This window comes from Rattus norvegicus, chromosome 1, assembly GCF_036323735.1.
Source record: "Rattus norvegicus strain BN/NHsdMcwi chromosome 1, GRCr8, whole genome shotgun sequence".
Classification (NCBI taxonomy): domain Eukaryota; kingdom Metazoa; phylum Chordata; class Mammalia; order Rodentia; family Muridae; genus Rattus; species Rattus norvegicus.
Window position 1 is genome coordinate 34,468,630 of NC_086019.1, and position 14,811 is coordinate 34,483,440.

Consider the following 14,811-nt stretch of genomic DNA (forward strand, 5'->3'; position numbering starts at 1 on the left):
TTTAGATGTCTACACAGGGCCTGTAATGAGGCAGCTGACAGGGGCGCACAGACAGTTAGTGAGGGCAGGACCTGGCTCTTGTTCAGCTCTTCCAGGGTGTGTCCTAGGGATTTGCTCTTTGTGCGGTCCCGCTGCGTGTTGGCTTTTTAATCAGGCGGGGCTGCGGACAGCCCTGATGGGGGCGGGGCCGGGTGGGGCGGGGACCTCGTGTGCTGTCGTCGCTTTAGGCCCTCCGGGCTGCGCCGCTCCTCAGTGCTCTGAGCTGCTTCGCTGGTCCGAGCCTTAGGCCGGCTCGACGGGGACCTCAGTGCACGCATGGACCTGCCCGCGCCCGGCGGGAAGCGGCCAGGCTGGCGGTGGCCCGGGCGGCGGAGCAGGGCCGAGGCAGCGGGCCCCTGAGCGCGCGCCCTGCAGGCCGGGCCGCAGCACCATGATGCCCGGCGAAACGCACCCGGCGGCGCCCGGGCCAGCCGACCTCGCGCGGTGTCAAGGCTGCGCCTCCCTGCAGCAGGTGCGAGGATCCATGGCCGACCGGTTTGCGTTGTTTTGGGGGCGGGTGCGGGTGCGGGTGCTTTGTTTAATCTCAGACCCAGAATTGGTTCAGCTGCTGCGATGCTGGCGGGGGACAGTGAGCGTGCTCTTCTGGGCTCCTTCTCGCCTGCGGGACTCAGGGGTTTGCAGGGCCGAATTGGGTTGGTGGGTGACGCTGTCTAAGTGCGGAGGGAATCATCCTCTCTGGGATGAAGGCCTCCTCGCACTCCTAATTATTTGTTGCTTGAAGGCAAGGGTTTTATGTTGCGTTCCCGGTTTGCTAGACTTCAAGATTCGGAAGATACATTTCAGCTTACACGTATCTATTAATATACCATCAAGCGTAGCTTTTGTTAAGTAGTATGTTAGTTGTCTGATTAAAATGTCCCAATGAAGATATGTAGGTCTGGTTAGTTTGTTACAGTGGCATGCCCTGTTCTTAACAATGAATCATTGCAGATAGGTTCTGGGCTTTACTGATGCAATGGAAGTAGTCCCCAGTGCTCAGTTCTGGAGACTCTCACAGCTTTCTGTCTTAAAGTCCCGTTCAATTATTGTCAGTGGCATAAGGGAACTCGCCCTTGCCCCTGTTCAGTTCGTCCCCTTTCTGCCTGGTGTTCTAAGTACTGTTCACTTTCTGGTAAGCCAACTGGACACGGATAAGATGAACGAACGTGCACAAGTACTACTCGACAGGCTTTTAGATGGAAAATGTAAGAGGGTCCTGGGTGAGGTGTTGAGGCAGTGGGAGTTGGAATGTTGAAAAGCAGCTCCGGATATCGGTTTTTAACAGGTGGGACGGTTTCTTGGTGTTGGATGAGCAAAGCCTGTGGAAGGAAGCCTTGTGGTTGGTGAGATAAGGGATGCAGACCAGGTAGTTATCTGTGGAAACCTGATTTTTATTGTAAAGTGCAATGTCTCTGCGACGATTCATATATTCTAGTCGTTTGGGGAATAGGAAATGGGAAATATGGCACTCTTGTATGGAGAAGATGGAGAACCAAGCCATGTTGTAGCGAGGCTACATCGTGTAGACATCTTATAACCCTCCCCTTCCTTTCCAAGGTTCTGAATGGCATGCATCTTTAATGGACCATATTTGTGTTTTGAGCCTATTCACTCAAATTTTTTTTTGTTATCCTACTGGTTTATATGTAAATGTATATGTAAAGAGAAGAGGAAAGTTATATTAGAAGTAACATATTGGTAACAAACAGGCAAAAAATAGGAGGGGCTTGAGTGGGTAAGAACCAGGCCTGAAGAGGCTGGGATTTTGTGGTCTTCGGAAAAATCATATTTGAGCAAGGTTGTAGGAGTATGAGTTCTTTTGATTATTTTCTTTGGAGCCAGACATCCTAGTGGATGCCTTGAGGCCCGAAGTAATTCCTGGTGTGCTTGTGAAGAAGATGAAGGCCCGTGAGGCAGGGTAGACTTTAGTATTTGCAGATGTCAAAATAGCCAGAAGAGCCCTGGTTGTATGAGCTTGAGCTTCCCCGGATGAGGTGGTGAGTCACTGCAGGTATATTTGTACAAACAGCTGTGTGACCCATGCCTCTCAGCCCTCTGCAGAGCTTCATCCACACACTGCCCACCACGAGTCCCTGTCCTGTTGAATCAGCAGTACCATTGAGTTCTTTAGGTTGCTTAGGCCAGAAACTGGTGACCATCTTAGTGCCTCCCTTCTTTGACACCCTGGATCCGGTTGGTTTGCTGGGTTTCTTGACCCTGCCATCTCTATTTCTTACCACCTTCACTGTTGGAAGCATTCTAATCTATGGCCTAGAAGCTACTGCTTTTGATTCCCAAGGGCATCTTTTTTTTCCCTTCCCTCCAAGCCATACTCTCACATTGGTGAATAGTGAGTAGAGGAGAGGTTCTTTTAGCTCTGTATACACCTGGTATGTAAACTTTGTTCTGTCAGAGGCAAGATCATAAGTAACTGTGGAACATTGTTCACACTTGCCACTGAGGTGTGAAAGCAAGAGTAAGAGTCCCAGGGCCGTGCTCCCACCAAGAGAAGGGTAGCTTCTGAGAGGGCTTTTCAGGCAGTAGTGTTTCAGAGATAGCATTGAGTTCTGATAGCATTTGCAAAGCGAGCCTGGGAAGATGGGTCCCTAGCAGATGATAGAACATCCTAGGAGGTTCTGTGCTTATTTCCTGTATGATGAGAGATGGAAGCTTTTGTCATCACCAAAGCTAAGTGTGTAGTAAAGCTCAAAAGTCACAGGTGGAAGGCACAAGATGAACTGACGAATGGGAGCGGTGTTTGACTAAAGGTAAATTAGCTCACTAATGTGACCCAGTAAGCATTACAGTGAGGAGTTCATCAGAAGCTCTAGGGAACAGAATGACAGTAGGAAAAGCCCTGAGAGTGAGAAACAGAGTAGGGTGAAGTGTTAGAATGGTTCTCATGTTTGGGGTGTGGAGGGTACCAAGATTTCAGCCTTTGAATAACCACATGAAGTATGGTGAAGAAGGAAAGGAAGCTGAGGTAGAAAGGTTGTTGGAAATCTGGGGCTAAAACTTTAAAACATTAGACTGGGGAATTTTAGCTATTTTTCAGAAGTTTGTGGAGTGTATTTGAAATGTTCTAATATACTTCCAAGGTAACGGAAGCCAGTTTTAGGTTTCTATGGCTTGGAGTTCATAATAATCTTTTTCTGGGGGAGGGGTTAGGTAGTATATTGAGTTATTTGAGCTCTGACAATTCCTAGCTTCTGAGGGGAATCTGGCAGCTGGGTCTGGTCCCTTGAAGAAAGCATGGAATGGGGAGGGGTAGGAAAAGATAAGGAGACTTCTACAGGAATTGGGTTGCTGGCCTGTCAGGAGGAGAAAGATGGCTGGACATCACTACAGCAAGTAGTGTTTGTAGCTTGAACTTTTCAGGAGAGAAATATCAGAAGAAGCCACTGATACTTCTCATTCCTGCAGCTCTCCAAATAGTCTTTCCCACAGTTGCCCCTGCCCTGGTGCTGGACCTTCATTCTGACTTGGAGTCTTAGGGTAGCTAGTTCTGAACTGAATAGTCTTTGCTTGCGGAACACCTTGCTGTCGGTCTGGCCCTTGTTTTCTTTAATGTGGAAGATACCGTTGCCTTTTTATCTGCTGTGTCAGAAATGTATCTAAAGGCAGCTGTGCTTGCCAGCATCTTAAGTATCTTTTGTTAGTTTCACAGAGCACTCTTCACCTTCGGGTTGTAGTCATTTGTTACTGATCTGCAGCCCAGCAGCCACAAGTTCTAGAATCTCACTAGTCACAAAAACCAGTGGGGGTGAGTCTGTTGGTGCTATGTAAATTAGGCAAGCATTGAGTTACACGGTTTTAGATTTAAGCCAAGGGATTGGATGTTGGAAGTCACTTTCCTTTTGGGGGAACATTTGAGACTCTGCACTTTGCATTAGAGTTGGTCAGCATGTAATAGCTGCCGAGAGTCCCCAGAACAGGAAACTGGTCAGAAGTACTTCATTTAAAGGATCCTCAACTTGTAAAGGAGCTCCAGGAGCTAAAACATGAAGCCTGAGAGAGTAGTTGTTAGATACCTGCAGAGATCACTAACCCTACCCTAACCAAGAGGACCCCTTCCTTTCCTAGAACTGTTGACAGTTGACCCCTACCTGCACACAGGAATGGGGGTCAGCTGGACCAAGAGGGCCCTCCACCTCCCATATTTGCTGATCTCACTATTCAGGAAGTTCAGTTCCAAACAACATAAATAAACCTGGCTCGGAAGACAAGAAAAAAAAAATTGTTCAGTTAGGAACACTGCAGTGTCTAACTGGTAATACTAGGATACTGACATGCACACAGGCCTTGGGAGTGGTTCAGAAGGAGCTCAAACAGGTAACTTGGAAGGGTATGTTTTCTCTCTAGTATAGTGGTTCTCGACCTTCCTAATGCTATGACCCTTTAACATATGCCTCAAGTGTGTGATCCAGTAAGACACCTTGGGAAGACTGACTTCCTTCTGGATGGCAGAGAAGCACTTTAGCTCACAGAGTGGAAAGCGTCTCTTACATCTGATCAGAACTCTTAGAGGTAATCACATAAGGATAGAGATGCAGTACTATTTGAGCTTGGAGTAGTAGGTGAGAAGGACATCTTTGCTATCCTACATTGCATTCTTTTTTTTTTTTTTTTTTTCCTGAGCTGGGGACCGAACCCAGGGCCTTGTGCTTGCTAGGCAAGTGCTCTACCACTGAGCTAAATCCCCAACCCCTACATTACATTCTTTTAATTCGATGAAGATGGATTTCACATTCCTCAGCCAAGTTAACTTTCTCCTGCCGGTGCACTTGCCTTCTTGCAATTGCTGCGCCAGACTTGCTTGTGATGGTGCTTCTTCAGCTTTTATGTGTTCTGATTACATTGAGGCTGTTGAATTGGAACTAAATTCATAGTGTTTGGTGCCATGCAGAAATGCAAAATGTTGGTACTGTGAATATGTCAAGCTTGTGTGCTTTCCTCTGTTTTGACAGTGTTCAGGAGTCATCCTGAACCATTACACGATTGTAGTCCATGTAGAAAGTATGTCATATGTAACGAAAGGCCTAGATGTTTCAGCTGCATGTGCTGATCCTGCTGAAGAGCCAATTTGTCGTCATTCTTTGATGAAGTTTTGGTAGTCTGCGTGCATAAGAATAAATCCTAGAAGTTACAGGCATAAATATAAAAAAAAAAAAAGAGTAGTGCCAGGTGATGTAGAATAAATCTCATTTTCATCTGATAAAGAACTTGCTAAGTTTGCTTCTGGAAACAAAGCCTTAGCACATACTCAGACATACTCAGCTATAGCAGTATTTAGCCATGCCTGGTTGCTGTATGCCTGTCCTTGAGCGATTATTTGGCAAGCATGCATGTGCGTAGCATTGGAGAGAATTGCTACCTATTTACCATGCAGCTGCGGCACCAAGCAAGTGTTAGACCAGCAGCTTGTTAAGGAAGAAGAAAGAATACCCAGAAGTGACTGAGAAGACCTCGAATCACTGAGGAGGGGTAGGGTGGGGCTGCGGAGAGGGCTGTGCCAGGAACAGTGCTTTCTACACAAACCTTGCCATCTGGACTCCATCCAGTGAACCCATGTGAAGGTGAGAGAACAAACTTCACAAGGCTGACCTCTGACCTCCACATACACCACAGCACACTTGTACACACACAAATAAATTAGTAAATAAATGCTAATGGGAACTCCTGTAACACTATTCAAGGTCACAGCTGAAGTGAAGCATCTCAAGCAAGGAAATCCTTTGCTCGATGTTAGGAAAGACTGAACAGGACCACATTCCCTTCAGAAGAGAACCAGGAAAGGTGTGTGGAGAGTACAGAGGACAAGCACTTTTCCCTTTGATTCTAGCCCAGGCTTTTGTCTGTTTTAGCTGGAATGTGCAGGTAGCTGCCACAAATATGGACACAGTAGGAATGTTACTGTTCCTCAGAATCCTCTGCATTGACTAAAGGCTGTGTTTGAGATAGGAAAGGTGGGCGTAGCCCTGACTGCAGACTTGTCCTGTGAGGTTCTGCATTTAAAACATGAGTGTTACTCTTGATGGTTTTACTGGTTGGAAAATTAACATTTAAAGAACTCAGCTAAAGGAAAGAAAAATCTGTATTTTGATTGTTGGGAATGCCTGGACAGTGTAACAAGAATGCTTTAACCTTCTTTTTCCTAACAGGATTTGGAACCAGCTTGTGATTGGTTCCTGCAGTGTAATACAGATCTCACAAATTACCTTTAAACTTAATTGTGAAACCGTTATAATATTTGATCTCTGTCACATTATCTTAATTTGTGTTGTTTTGCTATATTTTTCTGGCAGCCTTTATGTTTTTGCTAAATAGTAGGCAGTCAGTGACTTATTGCGCCCTCAGACCTCAGCGTGGCAGAGCAGCAGTTCTCACCAAGGGAGACGGGCTCTGGGCTCCAGAGGAGTCACACAGTGCATGGGGAGGTTTGCCCGTTTCTGTTGACAAGGCTCCATAAACCAGCTTTTTTAATTATAAATCTAGAACAGTCACAGGTAATGAATCCATGGAAGCCAAACAGCTGACTGTAGCTTTTTTCTTTCAGAACTTAAATGAATATGTTGAAGCATTAATTGCCTTGAAACAAAAAATTATTAATACAGAGTAAGTATATCTGTGTGTTGGAAGACCTCTGCCCATCTCTCCACAGCTGGCTGAAGTGGGTGGTGGTTTGGAGTCCACCGCGGACCCAATGGTGCTGGCTAGGGTAGAAACCCTGAGGTCTTTGCTTTAGTGGTTCACAGGCCGTTATTATAAAATTATGTTTGCCAAATTGTATTTATTTTAAAAGCCGTTTTTTCTCCAAAATTGTTCTGTCTGTTGGGTGTCAAATTTCTTCACCATTTCATGCTGCATTGTGAGATTTAATTATTTTAATATCCCTTGATAGTTTCATGTTTTAGATCAAAAGCTCCTGTGTAGTGCATTAAGGAATCAAGGTGATGCCAGCCCAGCATGCTTTTGTTTCTGGGGACCAAAGGGGAGGGGCCACCTGGAATGATTTGATCCATACCTCTTTGAGGTTGCTTGCCAGTGCCATCGGGGCCTAACTGCTCTTTTCTCTTTTACAGTAACCTGCTGACAGAATATCAGAAGAAATGTGATGATATCCTTTGCTTGCTTTTCTTTTTGGATGTTGGCACTGACTTACGTGTGATAACTCAAAACGATAAGGAGGCCCTCTACAATTCACCTTCCAAAAGGCGGTGTCTACGGGATTAATGGGAGCCCTCTCACAGACACAGCCAACAGCAGGATTTTAGGGTGGTAGCGATGGGTGTGTGGTGGGGATCCTGAACTGACGGGGCCTTGCAGACTCTGTTCTTGTTGCTTGCTCTCATTTTCTCAGGGTCCTTAGCTTTTTAGTGAGTGAATGTTCCTTGTGTGTATGGTGTGACATTAAGTGCTTTGTGGTAGCTGCAGTAATGCTTGCTGATTGCTATGTTTAAGTGAGATGCCGATGTGGTTAGGAAATTGATCTTGTTCTTATTAATGTGTATATCCACAGATTATATAAGTAATGCAATTTTGTATTTGAAATACAATTCTCGGCTTAGACTCACCATGTTGCTAAGCAAGGGTAGATATCTTCAAGAAAAAGCTGGTTCTGCCTCATCTTTTTGTAACAGCTGTCTTGGTTTAAATCTCTCTCAAAAGAACATAATAACATTTCTTTCCAAACAATCAACATGTGTGGACCTGTAGAGATTGGACTCTTTTCAGTGCTGGAGCAAATGTTGCTCTTGCAGAGGTCGAGTTCATGGTCCCTGCAGTATTGTGAGGTCACAGTACTTAGAGCATTGGTCTCTACAGCACTTTGAGAGAAATGGCATAAATTTTTGGGTGATTACATTTGTAATTCCATGACAGAGTAAGTGGTCTAATTTTCTAATATTTCCCTATCAAAATTTAAATAAAAATAAACAAATTGATTATTTTTCTTAAAGATTTATTTTGTGTCTCTCTGTGGGCTTGTGCACATGAGTATAGTACTCATGCTGGGCAGAGAGGGCATTGGAGCCTCTGGAACTGGAGTTTGAGGTGGCTCTGAGCACCTCCTATAGGTGCTGGGATCTGAACTACAAACTCTGCGTATTCTTAACCACTGAGCCATATCACCAACCCCAACAAGCCCTTTAAATGGATACAGCCTGCGGTTGTTTGAGATACAGAGGTCTGTTCTGTGATGGGGTATTTGGTGTCAGCTACAGATACTAATTTTAAGCCACTTTGGCATTAGCCCCAAGTATATATATTTGTTACAGCTCAGAAGTGAAGCTCTCCGACCTCTGGGTGCCAGTGTCCTAGGCTTAATGTCACTTGACCCCTTGCCCTACCTCTTCTGAGGAACCTGAGCACATCCCCTGTGGCCACAGTGGAGTGAGGAGAATGAATGAATGTGTACTTCTTGACCTTGAGTAATAGTTTGGTCCAGATTGTCTGCAGGACTGTTTGGAGGTTCTCATATATACAGAAATAAAAATATTTTCCATCAGCTATATCAGTCTTAATTCTTGTCATTCTAATTAGTCATTTATTTAAGGCTTTAGTACAGAAATAGATGTTTTGTCTTATTCCCTGTTCTGGTGCTGTGAAGAGACATCATGGCCAAGGCAACTCATATAGAGAAAGCCTTTGATTGGAGGCTTGCTTTCACTGTAAGAGGGCCAGTCTGTTACCATTAAGGAGGGAAGCATGGTGGCATAAAGGCAGGCAGGCGCCAGAGTAGTAGCTGAAAGCTACATTGTGATCTGTAGGCAGGCAGGCAGGCAGGCAGGCAGGCAGACAGACAGACAGACAGACAGACAGACAGAGGTATGCAGGTATATAGATATGTGGATTTATATGCTGGGCTTAGTGTGAGCTTTTTGAAACCCCCAGGCCCATCCCAGTGATGTACTTTCTCCAGCAAGCCATGCCTGTTCCAGCAAGGCCACAGCTCCTAATCGTTCTAATCCTTTAATAGTGTAACTCTCTGGTAACTAAGCATTCAGATAGATGATGGCCTGTGGGGCCATTCTTACTCACACCACCATGGGTGTGAATACATTGGTAAATAGGGTTAATGCTGACTCACAATTGTTAGAGGCAGATGTGTGTGTACTGTGTAGTGTTAATGCTCTAGCCTGGGTGTACATGTTTCCTGTAAGGCAGATTTATCTCCAAACAAATATCAGAAGACGAAGGTTCTGAGATTTCTTTAACAAGCCTTACAGCTGCAGTTTGCAAGAAGGTGAGCTGCCTGGCTTTTATAGCTGTGATTACACCTGTGAATCCTTGGGTAGAGGTGGATATGTGGCAGGCCAGAGACCTGTCTTGGATTAAACTGCTTTGGATGCTCCCTTACAAACAGCTTGCATTGTCCTATCAAATGACCCAAATATATTTATGGCGTAGGTTTCAAGTTGCATCCTTATGGTTTTCTTCAGTAGCTGTTCTGTTGACCACTGTGTGAACTGAAGCTGAAGCTCTCCCATTCGTTTTGCCTACACAGTTACACTGTTCAGTGCTGTTTATCTTGTGTCGTTTAAACCAAAATAAAACCACTAAAATGATAGTGACGTTTTATGCTCTGACTGCAGTAATCACTTAGAAGCTAAGCTAACGTGAGGCTATAAATCAGACTGTAAGATGCTGTATCACTTAATTGAGATACAGGGGGAGACGATGAAGACTGTAAGTGCCCGATGTTTAGCACAGTGTCCCCAGACAGCTTCTTCCCGTGTACTGATGTCTGTCTGACTAGTATCTGATGTTGCTTTTTGATAGTTTCATTAAAAAGTTATGCCTAAAAGATAAAAAGTAGTCTGATCCTTAGTGTGAGCAAGAAAACTGCATTAAAGTTAGTGTTTATTAACACACTCTAGTAGTTTCTGCTTAGTGACGCCAACCCTTTGTCCATTTTCAGAGAGAACAGCACACTGCATCACCAAGTAGAGCAGATGCTCCAGAAAATCTCCCCTCTGCAGAAGTGTCAAGAAGAATTGGGAACCTTGAAAGCTGAGCTGGAGGAGAAGAAGGTGTCTGAACCTCTGTCCTATGGAGGGTCATTGTCAGTTGTTAGGATTAGCTGTGTAGCTGGTTGGGATTTGAGAGTGTTTCCCTGTAGGCGAGGGGTGGAAGAGCTAATGAAACCCTGAGCATCCTGCTCGGGCTGATGCATGGCTTCACAGCGATTCATGGGACTCCTCCCAAGTGTCGAGAGGGTTAAGTGTAAATTGTTGTGATTTTATGATCTCCGAGTAACCCTCCTTTCTTAACTTAATTTTTTTCCTTGACTTATGTGGGAAATAACGTAGACATTCAGAATTAGTGGTAGGAGAATCATTGTGTGGCAGTGTAGAGGCAATTGGATTTCATTAGTTGTGCTGGTCTAGCCTCAGCTTAGCACTCAGGGCCTCTGCTCTAGCAGAGTTCAAATGTCCTTGAGGACCTCTCATGGATCTTGAGCCACTTAACTTGAATGGTCTTGACAGCTTGGTTCAGTGTTTTGGTAGCTATGCACAGTCCCTGTAGTTTCTCAGGGTCATGAGGTCCTCAGAGAGCAGTATTCATTCACAAGCTCTTACAGGTGAATGTTTGGTGCTTTACCTGAGGGAAAAAATGCTTTGGCTATGAAACTGATCCTTTGACCTCTCACAAGCTCCCTTCTTCAAAGTCAGACCCCCGAAACAGCTCTAAATGCTTTCCTGTGTGATTGTTAGTGTTTTGTTTTGTTTTTAGAGGAGTCCTAGTATTGTGCCCATGGAGTTTGTATGTAGAAGCATCTATAGCATAGTGGGGTGGTCCGAGGGGAGGCGGGGCTATCCATGGTTATCCCACCCCATGTCCTGGATGGCTCTTTTCAGGGAAGATTGTGCTGTGTATCACTCATCTTCCTCATGTTGTGGTTTTAGCAGTGATGTGCACTTGTACACCATGAAGGTACACATCAGTGTTCCTTTTTCTCTTCCCACTCAACCGCAGTGAAGGTTAAGCAGCCAATCACAGTGTTCTGTCTTACATACTCTTGGTTATGCAATATCTGAGGTATGTTCTCAAAGAAGTATCAGCCTTGGAGTCAGTGGAGACCCTGGGAGTCCTTCAGTGTCCATGATTTGCAGGAATAAGCCAACCTGTGAAGTCCATTCTGAAGAGGGCTTGATAAAGCTCATCTCTCAGAGCTCTTAGTGCCAGAGAAATGCCAAGTACAGACTACACCATGGACAGTGTCTTCCCAGTCCATAGGGTCACCATGCAGATAAGTCAATGTTCAAATACTTTCCGTTGATATTGATTACGTCGATTCTATCACTGTGGCTGCTGAGGTGAACACATTAGTGTTTGGTATTAGCAGTGGTTTGGGTGGGAACTGAGTAAGTAGCTTTTGCTCTGCCATGCTGTCAGCTCTGTTTATGAGGAAGCTAGCCTATCTGTGTGGTGCTGAGTGACTCCTGGGCCTTGCTGACAGCTCTGGCTGTGCACTCAGTGCTGTGCTACAGGGAATTCAGCTTGTGGTAGAACAGAAGAGGACCATGGCCCATGACTGCTTGGGGGTGATCTTTCTGTTTGCTGTCTTCCTTGTCAGAGTTCTCTGAAGCTGTATCAGGACACCCACCAGGAATATGCTCGTGTGAAAGAAGAATGCTTGAGAACTGATGCCCAGTAAGTGGCTTTCTTAGAATAACTATAAATAGTGGTGCTTTCTTTCTTTTCTTTTCTTTTCTTCCCCACACACCCCAGTTTCTGTTCATTGGTTGTAATTAATTAGTGTCTCAGGGGTCAGCACTGTTGTGATTAAGGTCATCTGGTGCTGCAGGGGTTCTCAGAGCTTTCGAACACTCTTTGTTACATGTGAGCTGCACCTGTGCCTGTGTGTCCTGAAACACAGTCCTGGGTCTCCTGTCTTTGCCACAGTCCTCTACAGGCGTCATCTGTGGTGTCTCACTGGCAGGGAGCGTTTGTTTCCATTAGTGAAATGGGCTGTTAGAAGCATCTTGATAATTACATTCACGTTTGGGAGGTCAGCCACATCCCTCCAGCACTTGTGGAGGTATATGTGTCACTGTTTGCTAGGGCTGGGACATGACAGTTGTTTCGATACTGTTCTGAGCTTCTGGTCTTCTTTAATCTCAGAAACCCATCTTAGACCAAGGGACACTTCCACCTGCTGCTTCCCTTGTTCACTTTCATGCTCCTGAAAAATGCCCAGTTAGTGCTGGGTGACCCAGGGAGATCATTTGGACACGGCTCAGAGGAGTCATTTACTGTCCCAAAGGAGGAAGAAAAGTCTCCCATGTATTTGTGGCAAAGACTCAATAGGCCTGTTTTGTGTTTCTCAAACAGAAGTCAGGTTTTAAAAACCCATCTTAGAAATACTGCACATTAATTGGTACCGTATTGTTTCTCAGGCTCATTCTCCCATAAGATCATATGCTGGTAATTTAGTTGACATGTGGTACTAGCTGTGAGCAAAATCTCTTATATAAATCTTACCAACTAGAATGATATGTGTGATGAACTAGATTTTTGTTTTTTGCCGTCTAACTAAGAAGGTTTTATTTTTAGGAAGAAGAAACTGGAAGCTAAGGTGAAGAAGCTGGAAGGTACGTGCGGCCGCTGCTCACTGGCCAGCGGAGCCACATTGTCTCAGACCTGGGCTCTAGTGTGAGGCTGAGGTATCAGTGGGTGTGCTAGGAAGGGACATGTGCCACCCTGCTCTGCAGTCAGCCCAGTGTGTGGAGAAGCATATGCGAGTGCTCACATTAATTCTCTTGTCTTCTGTCACCACTGCTGTAAACAGGCAGCATGGAAGGAAACACAGTGATTCCGTTTGAGGTCTGTCTTTTGTTGTTTGAAGTGAAGTTGGTGATGGTTACTAGAAAAGGTTATCACTTTGGGATTTGTCTTTTTTAGTTGAGATTTCCATTGCTGTGATAAACACCATTACAAAAGCATCTGGGGGTGACGGTTTACTTGGTTTGTATATCACAATCTATTGTGGGAAGCCAAAGCAGGAACTCAAACAAGACAGGAGCCTGGAGGCAGGAGCTGACGCAAAGACCATGGAGGGGAGCTGCTTACTGGCTTGCTCCTTGTAGCTTGCTCAGCCTGCTTTCTTATAGGAAACCCGGGCTTGCAACCCAGGGATATAACCATCCACAATGGACCGAGACCTCCCACATCAATCACTAATTAAGAAAATGCCATATAGGTTTGCCTTCACCCTGATTTTATGGGGAGAATTTCCTCAATTAAAGTTTCTTCCACTCAAATGACTCAAGTCTGGCCAAGTTGATGTCAAGGAACTGCTGTACATAGATCACTCTGGCACACATGCAGAATTCTGTGAGGTGTCCCACTTTTTTGGTGCTTCTTGTTTCTGCATAGACAGAAAGCAAAAAGGCCACACTGGGATGTGTGGCCATCTATGTTTTCAGCGGCCAGCTCAAATGGGACTGTCTGTGTCGTCTGTCGTTACTCATTGATGGTCATCTACAGGCAGCATCTGTGCTGTCACTCTCTGACCAACATGGCACCAGCTGTCTGCCTATGCTGACTCCCAGCATTACAGGGCTGGGTTCTGCTTCAGAATGAGGTGTTTCCATGTAAGGTGTAGACTTGAATTCAAGTTTACTTGCAAAAGGCCATTTAGAACAAAAGTGATGAAGTATTCCTTGTTCATCCTCAGTGTAGATTCAACTGCAGGTGGTTGGAATAGCCGTCTCGTGATCCCTGAGTGCATCACTTAGTGCACGAGTGCTCTCAGCCTTGTCCGTGGAAATGAGTGGAGTGCCTGAGAGGATGTATGCAACTTAGAGACTAGACCTCCATGAAGTTAAATGTGGCCTTTGTTTTTCATGTACAAAAGGAATTGTCCCTACAAGTGTTGGGCACAGTCAAACTCGGGGAGAAGAGAACTGTCACTGGTGACTTATATGATGCTGCTATCCTTTGCATTGGTGCACGTACACGTCTCTGGTGTTGGTTCTGGTTAGATTCGCACTGGGGTGTGCACTGTTGGGTGCTTTTGAACTAAAGAAGAAGTGAATGGTCTACTCACAGTCTAAATCCCTGTATGCTGTCCCTGTATGCCAGTGTTGTATGCAAGGATTAGAGTTGCTATGCCTGGTGTGGAAAGGATCTTACAGCCTTAGTCAGTTCTGTAGCTTGATGAATAGGCACTGTGTGTGACATGGAGAAAAGAAGTTTGTGCATTTAATTAGGGGGGTCACTAATCCACACCTTTTTCTGTTGCTTTGCTGTACCTGTTAAACATAGAGGCTGCTGTCAAGCAAACTCAAGACTTCAAGCAATTGAGAAATGAAAAGAAAATACTTGAAAAGGAGTTTAGGAAGACACAGGTACTGGGTAAAATTATGCACACCCTTTACATCCCTGACCGGGGCTTCTGTAGAAACAGGTACTTGGTAAAGGATGCACACACACTTTGCAGCTCAGACTCAGGGTCTCGGTGGCATCCAAGCTGTGGCTACAGTCACTGTTTCCTGGTACCTGTCTGACCTTTGCCCCACAGTGTCTGCCTTTGTATAGCATAAGCACTCTTGGTTTTTCTCCCCCACCCGCACAGGAAAGACTTGATGAATTCTCCAAACAGAAAAATGAGAAGGGTGAGTATGTGGTCAATGCTTATGTGGAGGGCTAGTTTGAGTGTGCAGTATTCATTTTAAACCCTTCTCCATATGTGTTTTCAGAGTTGAGACACATTGGAACACAAATCTCCAGCGACTCGCACGGAAGCATAGATAAAAGTGAGTGTGC

General features: G+C 45.1%; 1 protein-coding gene across 1 annotated transcript in view; it reads left to right on the plus strand.

Moving 5' to 3' along the window:
* Positions 1–209: 209 nt before the first annotated feature.
* The window catches only part of Ice1 (interactor of little elongation complex ELL subunit 1), a 39,508-nt gene continuing 24,906 nt past the window's right edge, over positions 210–14,811 (plus strand). The window contains exons 1-10 of the mRNA NM_001427643.1: positions 210–511; positions 6,596–6,654; positions 7,122–7,156; positions 9,265–9,283; positions 9,959–10,070; positions 11,618–11,694; positions 12,598–12,635; positions 14,311–14,393; positions 14,621–14,660; positions 14,745–14,801. Coding sequence (NP_001414572.1) covers positions 431–511; positions 6,596–6,654; positions 7,122–7,156; positions 9,265–9,283; positions 9,959–10,070; positions 11,618–11,694; positions 12,598–12,635; positions 14,311–14,393; positions 14,621–14,660; positions 14,745–14,801 — 601 coding nt within the window. The 5' untranslated portion in view covers positions 210–430. The remainder of the gene's footprint in view (positions 512–6,595; positions 6,655–7,121; positions 7,157–9,264; positions 9,284–9,958; positions 10,071–11,617; positions 11,695–12,597; positions 12,636–14,310; positions 14,394–14,620; positions 14,661–14,744; positions 14,802–14,811) is intronic.